The 17,815-nt window shown below is 44.1% G+C and overlaps 1 protein-coding gene across 2 annotated transcripts; it reads left to right on the top strand.

Annotated features, from left to right (window-relative positions):
* The first annotated feature begins 30 nt into the window (after window positions 1-30).
* On the top strand, window positions 31-16,063 carry SERPINB8 (serpin family B member 8). 2 transcript variants are annotated; one of them, XM_046670879.1, is made up of 7 exons: window positions 31-146; window positions 6,548-6,725; window positions 8,037-8,174; window positions 10,012-10,129; window positions 12,083-12,225; window positions 13,844-13,996; window positions 15,541-16,063. In XM_046670879.1, the coding sequence occupies exons 2-7, from the start codon at window positions 6,558-6,560 to the stop codon at window positions 15,943-15,945; spliced, it is 1,125 nt and encodes a 374-aa protein (XP_046526835.1). In that variant the 5' UTR covers window positions 31-146; window positions 6,548-6,557; the 3' UTR covers window positions 15,946-16,063. The 2 variants fall into 2 exon arrangements, with proteins under 2 accessions (XP_046526835.1, XP_046526834.1); XM_046670878.1 differs by lacking the exon at window positions 31-146 and adding an exon at window positions 608-758.
* The last annotated feature ends 1,752 nt before the right edge of the window (window positions 16,064-17,815 follow it).

Genomic DNA, 17,815 nt, shown 5'->3' with positions numbered 1-17,815 from the left:
TGCAGAGTGAGAGATTGCACAAGGCGGTGCAATCTCCCACTGCGCTGAGTCATCGCCGGAAGCCTTGCCCGAAATCAAAGCAGACGTGAAGGATCCACCAAGCTGGAATAGTAGCAGCAGCCGTCGCAGCAGCAGGAATCTCCCAGGTACTGGGGCCGGGGAGGCGCTGGTGTCCTCGGGTTCCCAAGGCGGGCGCGTCTTGCCAAGAGCTCGGGCGGAGCGCGGAGAGAGGAAGGGAAGGAGGAAGACAAGAGGCAGACACAGAGGGAGAAGCAGGAGGAGACGACTAGGGAAATGATGGCGGGAGGTAACCGGGCGGGAGTGCTGCGGGGCTGGGGGCGCCCTGGCACCAGCCGCCCTAGACCCCAGCCCCACGCTGCTTGGGGTCTCAGGTGAGCCTCCGCCAGGGCCGGGGCGGCGAGTCCGCAGCACAGAAGCGCGGCGCGCAGACACGCCCTGGGGCAGAGGCGGCTCGTCCCGGGAGCGGGGTGGCGCCTGCCGCTGACTGACGCCGCTGCGCTGCGATTTGCCAGCAGAGGGGGCGTGGCCGGTATTCCAGCCTGCGGTGTGGTTGCCGGAGTTGGACGGACGGAAACTTTTGGGAGGGTGAGTGGGAGGAGCCGCAGGGTGCAGCAGGATTTAGGGCACCAATGGTAGCCTTGCCAGCGATTTCTGTGGAGTCTTGGGCAAGTTCGCGGGACGCTGGGTCAACGCCACCTCCAGCACAAACGCCTATCCCCTCTGCGATGCAGCTTATGGTTTGTACCTTTCCTTTCTTTCCCCCTCCCTCTTTGCCTACTCTCTTCCTCCTTCCCCCCTCTCTTCCTCCCTTCCTTCCTTAGTTCCTCCTTTTTTTCCCTTTCTTCCATTCCTTGTCTTTATTTTCTTTCTTTCACCTCTCTTATCTGTTCTTCTTCTTTGGCTGCTTTCCCTCAACTTAAAAAACATTCTTCCTAACCTGTCTTCCCCTCGTCCACAGTAGTTAATATAATCGATTCCTAACTTCCCAGATACTCCTCAGCGCTCTGTTCCTGTTTTCTGCCTCACGCATGCGCGCCACCTTCCTGTCCGCCTCCAGCCTCCCTGCTTCCCTGGGCCACTCAGACACACCCCTCCAGATCTGCCAGGACGTCCCTGATTGTTGGGTCTCAGTCCCTTGTCTTCCTCTTACTACCTGCAAATATTGGAAATTCCCCAGAACTTAGGTTAATGTCTTCTCTTATGCCTCCACTGTACGTTCCGAGTAACCTTATTCCATTAGCCTAGAATCTGCTGGAATCAGGATGCCGGTGGCTCCCACTCTCTTGCTTTAGGACTTTATCTACTTCTCCTAAGTAACCTACCTATATTTACAAACATTCCTTGGCTGTCCTTGTTACAGGTTCCGTGGGTATGGTATGTTCCACACATTACGTGGAATGTATCATCGTCCCCATTCCAAGCTGGCTCCTCATATAAACTTCCTTCGGTTCACGGCCCGCCCTAAGCATAAATTAGCTAGGAGCCTGTTAAGAGATAAACTTAGGCATATTAAAAATGTTAGGAGTGTGAGCGAAAATTGATTTGAGTTGGGCAGCAGGCAATCTAGCAGAGACAAAGGAGCTCTGAGGAGCTGTACAAAATCAAAGACTTTTATAGGCAGGAGGGAGAGGGAATAAGGAAGTAATATTGGCAAAAAAGCTGGTTGGTTATTGCAAAGTTACTTGCCCTTAGAGGTTGGTAGGGGTCTGTCAGGCAGATTTCCTCACTAGTGCTGGTCAGGAGATTCCTGATTGACTGGTTTACGATTCCATTTCTGGGAGAGCCAAACTGATTAAGTCCTGGTTTGGTGACATAGGGCTTAAAGTAAGTGACTTCATTTGGGCAAGTTGAATTGTTTTTAACAAGCCTCAGCATACTCCTTGACTCTTCCTGCTCCCTGGCCCTCATGTGATCAGTCACCCAGCCTGGCAGGGCCATCTTCCCCTCTCTCTCTATTCAGCAGTCGATGGTGTACGCAGTGGTCTACCAGCAGCCTCCTCAGCCTTTTCCCATGCTAAATGGTGAGTCACAGTGCTTTTATAAAACTCCAATGCACTCATTTATTTAAATGAGTACAATTTGTATAATTTAAATGAGTTTAAATGAGTACTCATTTGTATCATTTGTTTAAAAACGATATGTGGCTTTCCAGACCATAGCTCAAATTCAAACTTCTAAACCTGGTGTAAAGCCCGTCCTGTCTCACCATGCCCAGTCTCTCACGGAAAACCACACAGACTGCTCCCTAGGCCACACAATCCGTGCCCTTCCTGCCACATTCTTTGCACCTGTCAATCCCACAGCTGCAGCCTTAAAATCCCCCCCCTCCCTTTCACCACCTTACAGAAGCTCCTGCCCAACCTTTTAGAACCAGCTCACCGCTCCCCTTCTCCCGGGCTTCTAAAGAAAATTCATTCTGCTTTTTTGTGGGCTTGCTTAGCACTTTGTAAATTATTCTGTTACAAAGCACAGGGCTGGCTGGAAACCATGCATTTATGTATGTGTATCTCTCCTAGGGTGGGAGCTCCCAGTCAGGAATAATGGCATTTATTGTCTATTTTCTTCTCCAAAACCATATAAAGAAAGTTCTAGATAAATGCTTTTTGAATAAATTCACTTTTGGATGTGTGCGTGGGGAGGGGGGTAGAGCAGGGAGTTCACAGGTGTTCAAAGCACCCAGGAGAAGAATGATACCAGATACTTGGAAGCAGAAAGCTTGCTTTTGTGGCCAACTCTTCCATTCTTGACCTAAGACCTGAGGACAGTATTTAGTTGTCTTAACTTTGTTTATTCTCTTGTAAAAGGAAAACTAGCTTAATGCCAATTCATTTTATTGGCTGGAAATCAAATCTTTCCACATTGCTGTTTTTATGACACAGTTGAATTGTGGCACTGGCACTAAAGATATTATTTTGTACGATATTGAAATTAATTCCTTTTTAGATTTATTGGGCAAAGTCCGTTTTGTTTAAAGTTCCAACCCTCTCAAAGGCTTTAATGTACAAATGAGATTAGGGCACCGAGAAGAACTGGAGGAAAGAGTCAGTCTGTTATCCTGTTTCAGCCCTTGCCTTTTCACTGGTGTGAGCTGGGACACATCGTTAAGGTGCACTTGTGTGTAAGTGTGTGCAAGTGTGTGCCAGTGTGTGTCATTACTATGGGGCAGATACTGATGGGAAATACTGTGTTACTGACCAGCACCTAGATGTTGAAAAGGAATGGAGGGGAGGAAATGAGATGAAGGAAGAGGAAAGATGGAAGAATCCAGAAGTAGGCACTTGCAATTAAGAGCAGTTAAAAGGTAGAGTTGAAATTGATGTGATATTCCAGTTAATTCCTTTGCCTGTTCAGGCAGGACAAACACACACACACACACACACACACTCTCACACTCACTCACCTAAACTTACGCCTGCCCTTCCCTGAATCCAAAGCTCTTATGCTCCAGTAGGATCAAATCCAAATTTAGTTGTGTCTGCCATCTCCAATTTACCTCATTCTTTCCTTCTTTGGGTCTCTTTGGTGCCACCTTCTGGGAGGCCCCGCGCTATGCAGTTGGAATATCCCTTCTGCCTCCTGGCTTTTTATTTTCTGAAATATCCTCAAGTGTAAGGTGAGGAAATGCAGAGCCGGAAGTCACCTGGAGGCAGGCTGCAGGCCGGCTGGACCCTGCTCTGCTCTGAGTCTTGCCCAATGCAGACAAAGCAGCCTCCAGCAGCAGCCCTTGATTCAAGCCATGCAGCTGAAGACTTGGAGTGGCTTCACGACGTGAGGACAGTGAGGAACTTGAATGTCTTGTCCTCTAAGAAATGACCTGTTGAGTACAGAGTACTGCTTTGCAAACTATGCCACTCTTGTATTTTCTGGCCTGGTGTTTTAATACCTTTTTTCAAGCTTTAAAAAATTTGCACTGGTTTGGGCTGTTATTCTGTATTTAGAGTATGGTCTTTACTATTTTTTTTTTACACCACACATTTTTTTCCTTCCTAAAGTGAAGACTCTTGAAAAAATATCTTAGGTGGAAGATTCAAAGGAACCATTCAGCAGCAAGAGGCTCTGGTTGAAATAGTTGTCCCCCATCCCTCTGGCACCCACTCAGCTCCTCTTTCCTCTCCTGCACCTGAGACCCAGGAGACCCCCAAAACCTAATGAAATACAGTTTCAAGACTTCTGTAGGAGGCACTTCTAGTCCGCTGGGAAACTGGAAGAAAAAAGATCATATGATGCCCCATCTCTTTAAAAATGAACACAGGCACAGTGACCCTTATCTCTAGGTGGAGTTTCCAGTTCTTTTGATTTTGCTTATTTGCTAATTTTCCAAACTGGAACATATTTATCTTGCATAACTTTAAAATTTTTGACTTAAAAATATACATGCTAGTGAAAAAAAGAGAGGATAATATAAGAGAAAAACATAGCTTATAGGGTCATGGGATTGTCGGTAATGGTTTGTCCTTTTATTTTCCAAAACATCTTCAACTGTAACAGCAAAGAGACTCAGGGAAACCAAAAGGATTTGATGAACTTTAATATTTTAGTAAACAGTAACCCCGGTTTCTATAAGGTTTAATAGTGTAGGGGAGGAAGACAATTCCTCAGTCCTCTAGGTCCTTCTGGCTGGTCCAAGAATTAAATTGATATGAGACAGAATAACCAGAGAAAATGAAACAAAGTTTAATAACATGTATCCATGGGAGGAACCCAGAAAAACTGAGTAACTCACCAGAATGGCCAAAACCACCACCTTAAATACCATCTTTAGCTAAAGACAAAGGCGGATGTTGGGGGCAATGGTTTGGGACTTCAAAGGAGAAGAAGGCAATTCACATGGAGATGGAAAGGCAAATGTTTGGTAGACGGAACTTTGATAAGAGTGGGCTTAACAAGGACCCTCCCTGGCTACTATACCCAGAGTTATCTGTGGTGATGGCCTGTCCTGGGGATAGGCCTTTTATCTTAAATTCTTTTAGGCCATTAGGGGGAAGGTCAAAGTTTCTTGCAGTCTCTTGTCCTTAACCTGAGACACATTTTGGGGTGGCCAATTCCGATCCCCACCATGGACATAAGCAATGCAGAACTTATAAGAACTTGCTAAAACTATAATAATTAATAAATTGTAATAATTTTTACAACTTGGAGCAAGGTGCCTACTGAAGTTTCACTCCAGTCCTCCCACAGGGACTGGGAGGGTAGGGTGCTATCTCGCACGGTCATTACAGTTTTAAAGGGATGATTCCCAGAGACTGAGAGAGACGGTCTGGTCCTGGGCTATCAAACAGGAAAGAGGCTTTTCAAAATATTTACATCTCAAAGAAGCAGAGAAAGAATTTGCAGTGACAGGTTGTCTAAAGTAAGTGCTCTAAGGCAGGGCAGATTAGGGCGGCGAGGCAGGAAGAAGCTGGTCTGAAGTTTAGTCCAGCTGGAGGGAAGGCCAGGCGGGATCCAAAATCCGGGCTCTCATTCAGTGTTTGCCTGAGGACTTGACATTTGGGCTTCATTTTTTTTTTCTTTTTTGAGGAAGATCAGCCCTGAGCTAACATCTGCTGCCAATTCTCCTCTGTTTTGCTGAGGAAGACTGGCCCTGAGCTAACATCCATGCCTATCTTCCTCTGCTTTATATGTGGGACGCCTACCCCAGCATGGCTTGCCGAGCAGTGCCATGTCCACACCTGGGATCCGAACCGGCAAACCCCAGGCTGCCGAAGCAGAACGTGTGTGCTTAACCACTGTGCCACCGCGCTGGCCCCATGGGCTTCATATTTTATATTTCTGCCCATGGGCTCCCTTTGCAGCTCCCAGGCCAGTTTAAGCAACTCTGGTGGAAAATGGTATATTTTTTTGGTAGTTCCCCTGACTGAAAATAAATTTTGTGTCTTCCAGAAGCCCATATTTTAGGTCAGATCATCCCAAACAAACCCTCCAAATCTGTTGAAATTCATCCAGCTGTTTTCAGGTGACATGGTAACAGAAATGTCATTTTTATTTATTTGGTGAAGAAGATTGGCCCTGAGGTAACATCTGTGCCCATCTATCTCTATTTTGTATGTAGGATGCCACCACAGCATGGCTTAATGAGTGGTGTGTAGGTCTGCACTGGGGATCTGAACCTGCGAACCCCTGGCTGCCAAAGTAGAGCATGCGCACTTAACTACTATGGCACTGCTGGGCCGGCCCCAGAAATATCACTTTTATTTACAGAGAGTTATTTATGATTCACAGAACATTGTTTGTAAATTATACTAGAGACACCAGACTGAGGGAGAACTAGCAGCAGTAGGGGGTTTTGTGTAACAATGAAGAATTCAGGCTCTGGAATCAAACTACGGGTTCTCCCATCTCAGGATCCTTAATTCAGTCACATCTGCAAAGTCTCTATGGCCACAAAGCTAAGGTGGTCACAGGCTTGGGGGATTTGACGTGGGTGTCTTTGGGGGTGCAGTTATTCTGCTGACCACACCCAGGACCCCTGACAGGGGTGCTAATGACTAGGTGGTTGATGTGCTTCTATGTTGTGCTTTTGATACAGACTTTCCCTGATGGATGATCTCTGTGAAGCAAATGGCACTTTTGCCATCAACTTATTAAAAATGTTGGGTGAAAAGGACAACTCCCGAAATGTGTTCTTCTCTCCCCTGAGCATCTCTTCTGCCCTGGCCATGGTCTTCATGGGGGCCAAAGGAAACACAGCAGCCCAGATGTCTCAGGTACGCATGCCTCTCACAAAGGAATACCAAGCACATGCTTCTTTCTGTGCTTCCAGAAAGCTGGGCTTTTCATACCTCACCCCAGCTGCTGAAGCCACTGTGGCTGGTGGGTCGGTGGGGGGCACTGTGGTGAAGGACGAAGGGCAGACACGGGCAGAAAGGTAAATTCTGTGAGACAGGGAGTCTCCCCTTTGTGTTTATGGGAGAAATCAAGTCATTACTTTATTTCCTCTAGATAAAACATCAATATGCATCTTTGATAAGTAAGGTAAACTATACTTCTGTCCTACAAAAAGGCCAAGAATTTCAACTTTGTTATATTTCAAACTTTTGCTAATATTATATTTCAAATTGAAATGCAGCTGTGCAAATGAACTTTTTGTTAAATGGGCTATTTCTAGTGTACATTTATGCAGAAGTGGAAGAACGCAACACAAATGTGGACTCTCTTCTGGAGTGAGTTAGAAGGAATATATAATCTGCTTGATCTGAAGTGGGTTATGTGCAAACTTAGCTATAAAGGAATAGCGATAATACAAAGGGAAGTAGTCCTTAACCTCCTCGTGTCTTAGTTTCTTTGACTCTCTGGTGAAAGTGTCCCAGATGATTGCCATATGCATGTCATGTTCCCAGTAATGTCAGGGGTGCGGGGACCCTCTCCAGAAGTGCGTCCATGGCTGCAGTTGAACCCCTTGAGGTTGTTTCTTCAGCTCACTGGCGGAGTGAGGCTCTGGACTGGGGTTATTAGGAGATACAGGAACAACCTTAATTCTCACTCTGACTTGACATTTAAATCACAGTCTGGTCTGGAGAACTGTAAATTGCTGGTGAAACATTTTCGTGTTTATCTCTGCTCATTCTTGTATTCCCTGGGTCAGTTAGATACATCCCAGTACGGATCTTCTCTGCTCTGTCTCCTCCTGAGTTCTCACACGCTGCCTTCCTGGCCTGGATAACCTGCCGGAGCACTGGTTTTCACCCCGGGGGCCATTTTGCCTTCCCAGACATTCGGCAACTTCTGGACTGCTTTGGTTGTCCTAACTGAGAGGTGCTACTGACATCTAGTGGGCAGGGCCAGAAATGCTTCAAAATATCCCACAATACACAGGACAGCCCCCACAACAAAGTATCTGTCCCATAATGTCAGTAGTGCCAACCGAGGTCAAGAAACCCCACGCTAGACAGTTAAACCAAACTCCTTTTAAGATAGGCTCCTCTGAGATTTTCAGCACCGAGATTCATTCCGAGATGGCTCTTTGGGGGAGTAAAATGGCAATGTTAAAAGTTGGTGTCCTTGTTTTCTATTACCAGGCACTTTGTTTGAACAAAGGGGGAGATGTCCACCAGGGTTTCCAGTCACTTCTCACAGAAGTTAACAAAGCCGGCGCTCAGTGCGTGCTGAGAATGGCCAACAGACTCTTTGGAGAGAAGACGTGTGATTTCCTTCCAGTAAGTTGTACTCACACATTGGTGAAAAAGAAATTGAAAATAAAATAGAAACTACAGAAAAACAGAGATAAAGTATATCTCTACTGCCTTAAAAATATGCTTAGAATTCTACTTCTGTAATTATCATTTTGAATTCTATTGTGGTTTCTGAATTATGTCCTTTTTTTATTGTTTTTAATATATTCTTCTGGGATGTCAGTCTCAATATGTCCATCTTTCTGCGCCCAGACCTGCTTCTCACCCTTGATCCCCGTCCTGCAGTGACCACATGGTCCTGCATGTGTACACAGCTCCTCTCCAGTCTCCCCTCTGGTTGTGGCTGTTCCTGCAGAGCCAGCATCTCAAAGTCTCCTAAATTTGTCCCCTCTTCTGAATCACTGCCATGTCACCTGGCTCCAGACTCTTATTGTGTCTTCTACACTGTCCTTTTGTTTCCTAACTGATCTCTGCAAGTCCAGCCTGGTCCTTCCACACCGCTGACAGAATAGTCTTTCTAAAATTAAAATCTGCTCATAAAACTGAGGTTTTAGATCTGAGCAGTTCCTATTTACTGCAGCATAAAATTCCAAAGTTCTCTAGTCCAGTAAAAGCCTGCCATAATTCAATAAGTGAGGTCCAAAAAATGATGCCACATCATTTGCAGTGAGATTAATAAAATGATCAAGGCAAGCCAGGCCACCTTATTGGCTGGCAGTTCTAAGGATTATAGACTTATAATTATAAGAATCAAATTTGTAACTTGATTGTAAGACTCAAATATACCCTCTCCTGGCTACTGTTGGGTGCTACCCCATGGAGGTTGCCTGTCTGGGCTTAAATATCATTGGAGATGATTCTGGATCCTTCAGTTGGCTAAGTCTTCTAGGATAAGCACCAGTGATTCCAGGCATCTCCTGGCTAATTGATGTTCATTTTTGAATATCAGCCTAATCTTTGGTTATTGTAATTGAGAAATACTGGGGACACAGGGGGAACCCTCCTCCTTTCTTGGTTGCTTGGCTCCTCCTTCTCTCTACATCTTCTTTCTTCTGTAGAAACTAAAATATTTGAGAACAGGAGATGGGCGGAGGATGGGAGCCAATTGCCAGGCATGGTAGATCTGAAACCAAGTTTTCGTGAGGTGAGTTATCTTTGGGTTGTAATGTATTGCATATAAGGCCCTTCCTGGTGTGACCCCAACTTACACTTCAAGGCTCACCCCCTACCACTGTATTTTCCCTAATCCACTACACAAACACACACACACACACAGTGGTTTAGGCCTGTCACATTCCACTCCTGGAGGACCTGTAAGATTTCTTAATAATCCAGTTCCACTGTGAAGCCTCCAATCATTCCACAAATATGTTTCAGACACTGTGTTTGGTGCTGATGATACAAAAATGAGTAAACAAGAGTTAGACTGTCTAGTGGGGGAGAGAGAAAATCAGACAGAGAGTCAAGATGGAGTTTAAGTGTTTGCCGGGGATGTTCATGGCTGTTTTGTGCATGGCTGCCACCATCCATGTTTTCCAAACATCTTAAGACTATCCGTGTATATACATTGTTGAGACTGTCTGTGTACCTATGTGGTTGAGACTGTCTGTGTTTATATGTTGTCTCTCTCAGCAGACTGGGAGCCATCTGAGGGCCAATGTCACTTCTTCACCCTGTTTCCAGCATCTAGCACAGTGCCAGGCATAGCGTCTACATGTTTTTGTAATTGCGTGAATGAGTCTTAAAGTGCAGGATGACCCGTGCGAGTGTTTTTACTAGAAACATGTTAAGAAAAAAAAAAATTTCACACTTGGAGGAACCTTCGCCAAGTAGGGCTAAACTTGGTATTTTGCGTCTATAGGCCTTTAAGGAATCCTGCCAGAAATTCTATCAGGCAGAGCTGGAGGAGCTGTCCTTTGCTGAAGACACCGAAGAATGCAGGAAGCACATAAATGACTGGGTGACAAAAAAGACGGAAGGTGAGAGATTGTCATTTCAGAAGACTATTAGTTATGGAGGAAAGAGAGCTGAGACTGGCAGGGGTGTGACCTCTCTGGTGTTGCCACAGTGACCCCATAACCAGTGACCTGTTTGTGTTTGGTGGGTTTTCAGGCCAGCAGTGTGATTCTGTTATTTTTCTTGGGCTTATGAAGTGGTGATTTCTAAAAAATACTTAAACCTAGTGTAAGGAGCTGAGACCCTGTCCCCTCTGGACTGTGCTGGAAAATCCCTGAAAAATGCTTCCTCTTTGGGACCCTGTTTAACTTCTATCTGGGAAGCTCCTTGCCATTCTCTGAGGGCAGAATGACACTCAATTCAGGTTACAGCTGAGACAGGGCAACATTTCTTGTCGTCTCCCTGTGGTGATGTGAACTGCTCTCATTTCATCCGCAGCCCTCTCTTTCCCTCTTAACTTGGCAGTGGATAAGTTTGCTTTCAGAGCGTGACCTTTTTGAATTTGCTCCAGATTCTTTAGGTGGAGCTAATGTGGAGCCTGTGGGGTCTTCTGTCTAGTCTACATTCTGTCTCATCAGAAATATTTCTGCCAGTTCTTGGCTAGAGCACAGAGGAAAGGGGCATGCTCTTAAGCACTCTAAATACCTAACATAATTTTGAGACTTCCGAAAGGTGGGGAAGTCGAATCACTTATTTCTTCATGTGCCTACCCAGCACTCCTTACATCATTGGTTCAATCTTTATGGCAGACCCAGTGTGTATCAGGCAGCAGTGGCCACAGTTATACTGAAAGCCAATAGAATAATGACCATTGGAAGGAAAGAGCCTTTCACATTTTCATATATCATATGTGCAGTGGTCTCTCACTCTCTGGTGGATCTGGGAAAACCAGAAGCTTCTCTACACCTCACCCTCCCTGCACCACTTGCTTCCCCTTCATGGCTGCTCACGCTCTTCCCTCCGTCACACTGACCACCCACGTGTTTTCCTCAGATGTTAGAGCTGGAGGGGATTTGGGATCCCCCTGTCCCCACTCTCGTTGGACAATTCAATTTGGCCCTCTTATTGCATCCGCCTGATTCCTTCACCCCATTCACTCCGTTCAGGAAGCCCCTCTCTCTCACTTACAGGTCTGTATTCACCTCACTCTTTGAAAGTCTCTTCTCACCTAAATGAGATTTGAAGGTTGACACAGAACAGTGATTCTCAACCAGAATCAACCTCCAGGTGACATTCGGCAATGGCCAAAGACAGTTTTCGTTGTCACAATTGGGGTAAACATCCTACAATGCACAGGACAGTCTCCACAACAAAGAATTATCCAGCCTGGAATGCCAGTAGTAGTGTGGTTGAGAAATTACGGTGCCAAAGTTGAGAAGCTTACCGTTAGAATCAAGACTCTTGGGTTATTTTCTCAGCTCAGACACTTGCCACCTATGTGACCTTGGCAAAAAAGTCAGGCAAAGGCTCGGAACCTGAATTTCCACATCTTTAAATTGAGGGCAAAATGGTAGTTGACCTGCCTACTTCAAGATTGTTATTTAAGGGGCCCGTGCACCGGTGTAGCGGTTAAGTTTGCACGCTCTGCTTTGGCAGCCCTGGGTTCACCGGTTCATATCCCCAGCACAGACCTATACACACTAATCAAGCCGTGCTGTGGCAGGCATCTGACATATAAAGTAGAGGAAGTTGGGCACCGATGTTAGCTCAGGGCCAATCTTCCTTAGTAAAAAGAGGAGGATTAGCGATGGATGTTAGCTCAGTGTTAATCTTCCTCAAAAAAAAAAAAAGATTGTTATTTAAGAACAAACAATACACTGTGTGTGTGTGCACAGCACTATACACCATCCCCCAATTCATCAAGGATTCCAGACTGGCTCTCAACCAAGTCTCGGCTTTATATGTCGAGAGGATTTTTGTAGAAGGATGTTTATTCTCCGCCAAATAGCAATAAACTTCTCTCATGTTCTTTACAGGTAAGATTTCAGAGATACTGGGTGCTGGGACAGTCGGTCCCCTGACTAAGCTGGTCCTCGTGAATGGTGTATATTTCAAAGGAAGGTGGAATGAGCAATTTGACAGAAAGCACACCAGGGGAATGCGCTTTAAAGTCAACCAGGTAGGGAAATATTTTCCCCTACTTTCTTAAAGTAATACACTGGGAGAGATTGTGAATGAATGGAAAAAAATAATTTGGTTCACACTATATTGATTCTTAATCTAGTTCTGGATGAATTTCGTGCTCGCTATATATCTTATTGGAGAGAGAAAAGAGATCTTTTATTAGAGAGGGGAAGAGAAAAACTAAAACCATTTTACATTGGTTAAAGTATTCTTGGTCAAATAAATCTTCTCTCTCTGCTTATATGGTTTGGATTGAAGAAAGTTTCTTCTAAGCCTTGGAATTATGTTTATGTTGTACTGTCACTGTCTGTATTTACACAAACGCCTTGTTGCCATGTCAGTGACAGCTACACCTATTTATTGGCTTAGCATTCAGGGCTATACAGGTCCAAACACAAGAAAAAATGTGTTAGCAGACGTTCAGGATAACTTTGTTTTTATTTATTTTGGGGTCTTTTTTAAAAATAAAAATTGTATATATTTAAAGTGTACAAGATGACGATTTGATATGCATACAGTGAAATGACTGCAGTCAAGCTAATTAACATATCTTTTCCTCACAGTTACCATATTTCTTTGTGTGATGACAGCAACTGAAATCTACTCTCTTGGCAAATTTCCAGTATTCATACAGCATTACTAACTGTAGTCATCATGCTGTACATTAGACCTCTGGACTAATAAGCCTAACTTTAAAAGACCTTTCTGGGGCCAGCCTGGTGGCATAGCAGTTAAGTTTGCACTTTCCGCTTCTCAGCGGCCCGGGGTTTGCCAGTTTGGATCCCGGGTGTGGACATGGCACCGCTTGGCACACCATGCGGTGGTAGGTGTCCCACCTATAAAATAGAAGAAGATGGGCATGGATGTTAGCTCAGGGCCAGGCTTCCTCAGCAAAAAGAAGAGGACTGGCAGTAGTTGGCTCAGGGCTAATCTTCCTCAGGGGAAAAAAACCCCACTTTTCTCCATTCACTTTCAAATATGATAATAGCTGGGGTCAATAGCTATTGGCGTGGAACTTGACCCCATCAACTTGATAACAGCGTATTACACAAAGATATAAAAGTCTAGAATATATCTGATGCAAGCTTTAAAAATGCTAGACCCTACACATCTTGTCAAGGTCCCCCCTCCAAAAAAACCAAAGCCATAAAGCCGAATATATAATTGAGCAACTTTTCAGAATAGAAATGTCACTCCCTATGGCCCGTCCATCTTTTCTAACCAGATCCTTCACTCAAAGGCCTGAATATTAGTTTAATTCTCTTCCTATCTTGGAGAAATAACTTTTCAATGTAAAGTCTCTGAGAGTCCTCTCTTCACGTTCTCAAAAGAGAAAAAACACTTCTTCCAAAAGTAACATAATGTGTTTTATGTCTCTGAATATTCATCAATTTATTCTGTCTCACCTGGTGATACTTGACCTACTGGGTCAATAGCATGCTGTACTCAACACTAATAGGTAATAATGAAGATTTTACATTTATCAACATAACCGCACAGAAATCATAATTCTCTTACATGTACCCAGGGGTTCTGCAAATTAGACGTATCTTATTTTTAGTAAACTGTGCTCATTTTTCAGTAATCTGATTTTAGTTTCATATTTTAATTAGGAGAAAAAGACAGTGCAGATGATGTTTAAGCAAGCTAAATTTAAAATGGGGTATGTAGACGAAGTGCACACCCAGGTGCTGGAGCTGCCCTACGAAGGGGAGGAGCTGAGCATGGTCATTCTGCTGCCTGATGATGACACCGAGCTCCCTGTGGTAAGCTTTGGCAGTGAGTTTGAGTGTCTGTGGACCCAGCCTGAACTCCAGGTCCAGCCACCGCATAGCATTTGAGGAATTTCCAATTTAGGGTTATGACAAGGAGTTCTGGATGAACCCATTGCAGGTCTTTTGGTGAATATGTTTATGCATTTTGTTGCATATTTATTAAGGAATGAGGACAAATTTTAATGAAGCAAAGAAGAGAGAGTTCCCAAAATATAAGAACATTATTCTTTATTCTGAAAGGGGGGGCTAGTGATTGAACAAAACTGCTGGAAAAGGGTGGGGATTGAACTGGGCAGTGTTTCTGAAATGTTAATGTGCATATGAATCTCCTGGGGATCTTGTTAAAATGCAGATTTGATTCGGGGGGTATGGCCTGAGATTTTGCATTTCTAACAAGATTCCAGGTGATGCGGATGCTGGGGGTCATGGGCTACACTTCCAGTAGCAGGAGTCTAACATATAGGTGAGGAATTTATCTTAGACAGGAGGAGAGGCACATCTTTCCATGACAGAAAAGGAACGGAGTTCAGGATGAGGGAAGGTAAATTTGTGAGGTGGGAGATAGAGGGCCAATAATATGCTTGTTACCTGGCTCTCCGGGCCGTGGGGGAAGCCTTCACTTATAACTTTGCTGATTCCTGTGGTGTAAATACTCCCACCATGACTGTGTTTAGGCTACCAAGGATTTAACAATTGACTCTCACCAGAGATGCAAGCCACTGTCAGCACACCGGTGCACAGGATGTTGAGGGTAGGGCCTACCTGGTTTCCCTGGTTTCTCTATGGCATCAGGAAGCTGGTGGCATAAGTCAAGGATGAGATCTGTCATGGTTACTTGAGAAGAAAATTAAGAAAGTCTAGGAACAGAGCTGACATCCAAACAGCTGTCACTGGAGAGGAGTACTCACCTGGGCTCCAGGTGGTAATGGGAAGGGGGAGACGCAAGGGCAAGCCCCCTCTTCCTCCTTTATTTCTTCCTTGTGGATAAACAGAATGAGTGATGGGTCTTGGAGGTTTCGAACCTAACTCCAGGACAGCCAGAATCCACAGTCCTATTGAATTCCCCATTCCTGCTCTCCCGTCCCCAGAAGCCATGTCTCCCTTCCTGTTCAGGTGATCCCTGATTTCCCCCTCTTTCATTCATCAGAGTTCTGAGCCATGCTGTTTGTCTGTCTTTTGTCAATCTCTTCAACTCACAGTAATGTGTACTGCATGAATATAATCAATTGGTTATGAGAATTTTCTAAATGAAAAAACATTTGAAATGAATTTGGTACAGATAGTTAAAAAAAAAACAAACTCTATCCCTGTCTCAAGTGTTTTCTCGCTGTTTTACTCTTGTTTCCATAAAACAGGGAAAAAGATGAAAATTTGAGGGAAAATCTTGGTGTGTTTACGAGAGGAACTCTCTCTGTAGATTGTCTTGGAGCACTCACCAGGACTCACCATCTAGGTCGTGGGAGAGGGGTAACGAGTTGGGTGGGCACCAGGCTATTGTCACCTAGATTTTAAGATTTGACTCTTCCTTATTTCAGGTGGAAAAAGCACTTACATATGAGAAGTTCAGAGCCTGGACAAATCCAGAAAAGATGGCTAAGGATAAAGTTCAAGTTTTCCTTCCTCGATTAAAGTTGGAGGAGAGTTATGACTTAGAGTCTTTTCTTCGAAGTTTAGGAATGACTGATGCTTTTGAGGAAGCCAAAGCAGACTTTTCTGGAATGTCAACCAAGAAGAACATGCCTGTGTCTAAGGTCACGCACAAGTGCTTTGTAGAGGTCAATGAGGAGGGCACAGAGGCAGCCGCGGCCACTGCTGTGATCAGGAACAGCCGGTGCAGCAGAAGTGAACCAACATTTTGTGCAGACCACCCTTTCCTTTTCTTCATCAGGCATCTCAAAACCAATAGCATTTTGTTCTGTGGCAGGTTCTCTTCTCCATAAAGAGGTGCAACTGCTGTACATAGGCTCCCTTTCCTTCTGCCCACCTGGCCTTAATTCAAATTCCGTGTGAGTAAATTGGGCAATAGTTTGAGCGCCAAAATAAAGTGTGTGCACCTGGGATGGTTGTGAATGTCTTTACTGAATATTCTACAGCCGTTGAGAATAACAGGGTTTCTGATGCGTGAAGTTCGGGGAGCTCCTGCCTCTCGTGGACTCTGCTCTCATCTGCCGATCATAGCATGGCCAGTTCCCTTCACAGTTGGTGCCCATTGTTTGTGGGAATCTTTAGGAGCAAATCAAGGATTCACAAACCACCCTCTAAATGCTCTTCCACCCTACATGGACAATTATTTCTTCCTTTAATGTTTGATAGAATTCATCAGTGAAGCCATCTGAGACTGGAATTTTCACTGTGGGAAGGTTTTAAACTAATTTCTTTAATAGATACAGGACTATTCAAGTTATCTGTTTCTCCTGGAGTGAGCTTTGGTACCTTGTGTCTTTCAAAGAGCTTGTGCATTTTGTAGAGTTGTCAAATTTAGTGGCATAGAGTTGTTTATAATATTTCCTTATTTTTCTTTAATATCTATAATATCTGTAGTGATGTATCTCTTATTCCTGATATTGGTAATTTGTGTCGTCTGTTTTTTCTGATCAGTCTTGCTAGAGATTCATCAATTTTATTGATTTTTCTCAAAGAATTAGCTTTTGGGTTTATTGATTTTATCCTTTGTTTTTCTGTATTCTCTATCATTGATTTTTGCTCTGAACTTTATTATTTCCTTTCTTCTGATTACTTTGCACTTAATTTTTCTACCTTTTTTATTTTTTTCTTTAGTTTTTGAAGGTGGAAACTGAAGTCATTAATTTGAAACTTTTCTTGTTTTCTAATATAGGTGTCTAGTGCTATAAATTTTCCCCCAAGGACTGATTTAGTAGCATTCACAAATTTTAATGTTTTCTTTCATTTTTTGTTCAGTTTGAAATACATTGCAATTTTAACCTTTTGATTTCTTCTTTGACCTATAGGTTATTTAGAAGAGTATCATTTAGTTTCCAATTTTGGAAATTTCCAAAGATCTTTCTATTATTGACTTCTAATGTAATTCTGTACTCTGAGAACATATTTTGAATAACTTGAATGCTTTTAAAGCATTGAGATTTAATTTAACAAATTGATGTTTGTTTTATTATCCAAAATATGATCTGTTTTGGTAAATGTTCCGTGGGTTGAAAAGAATGTGTATTCTGTTGTTTTGGGGTATAGTGTTACAGAAATGTCACTTCAGTGAAGTCAGTTGATAGTGGTGTTTGGGTCTTCTATATTATTACTGATATGAATACTGGTTCTATCAATTGTTGAGAGAGGAGTGTTGAAATCTCTCACTATAATTGTTGAGGAGTCTGGATCCAGGCCAGAGTCCTAAGGGTGACCTTTTAGGCCTGACCATAGGCAATTACAAAAGCTTTGCCTGGCAGGCCCCACAGGGGGAAGCTGCCCTCCCAACACAGATCTGGTGCACAGCCAGTGCACTGCAGTCTCTGGAGGGAGTTGCAGTCAGGGACTCGGGGCACTGCCGGCCTGTGCATGTCTGCATTCCTAGCCCAGACACTTCCATTCAGAGGCCTCAAAGACACTTTCCCACTCTGACTCTGACTCAGTATTTTCCACTCCTTGCTCTTCCCCTCTCCCTCCCATGGACCCAGGGTCCATAAAATGGACGGAGCCTTTTGTTTTGGGGGACCTGAGCAGTGAGACAAATCCCCTACCTCTGCTTGTCCTCTGACCCTTGCCTGATGCTGTTCCATGGAGGAAAAAATAGCACCATTTCCTGTGTAGCCTCTTGCTTATCCTATGAGGTAAGTGAAT

Source organism: Equus quagga, chromosome 9 (assembly GCF_021613505.1).
Source record: "Equus quagga isolate Etosha38 chromosome 9, UCLA_HA_Equagga_1.0, whole genome shotgun sequence".
Taxonomy (NCBI): Eukaryota; Metazoa; Chordata; class Mammalia; order Perissodactyla; family Equidae; genus Equus; species Equus quagga.
Note: the sequence above shows the minus strand (reverse complement) of the source record. Positions and strands in the feature narration are given on the sequence as shown.

Excerpts from the sequence above, each read along its gene's own strand:
- SERPINB8 (XM_046670879.1), top strand. The coding sequence starts at position 6,558 with ATGGATGATCTCTGTGAAGCAAATGGCACTTTTGCCATCAACTTATTA. Across the intron at positions 8,175-10,011 it reads AGACGTGTGATTTCCTTCCA|GCCTTTAAGGAATCCTGCCA; the intron begins GTAAGTTGTACT and ends TTGCGTCTATAG. Across the intron at positions 10,130-12,082 it reads GGTGACAAAAAAGACGGAAG|GTAAGATTTCAGAGATACTG; the intron begins GTGAGAGATTGT and ends TGTTCTTTACAG.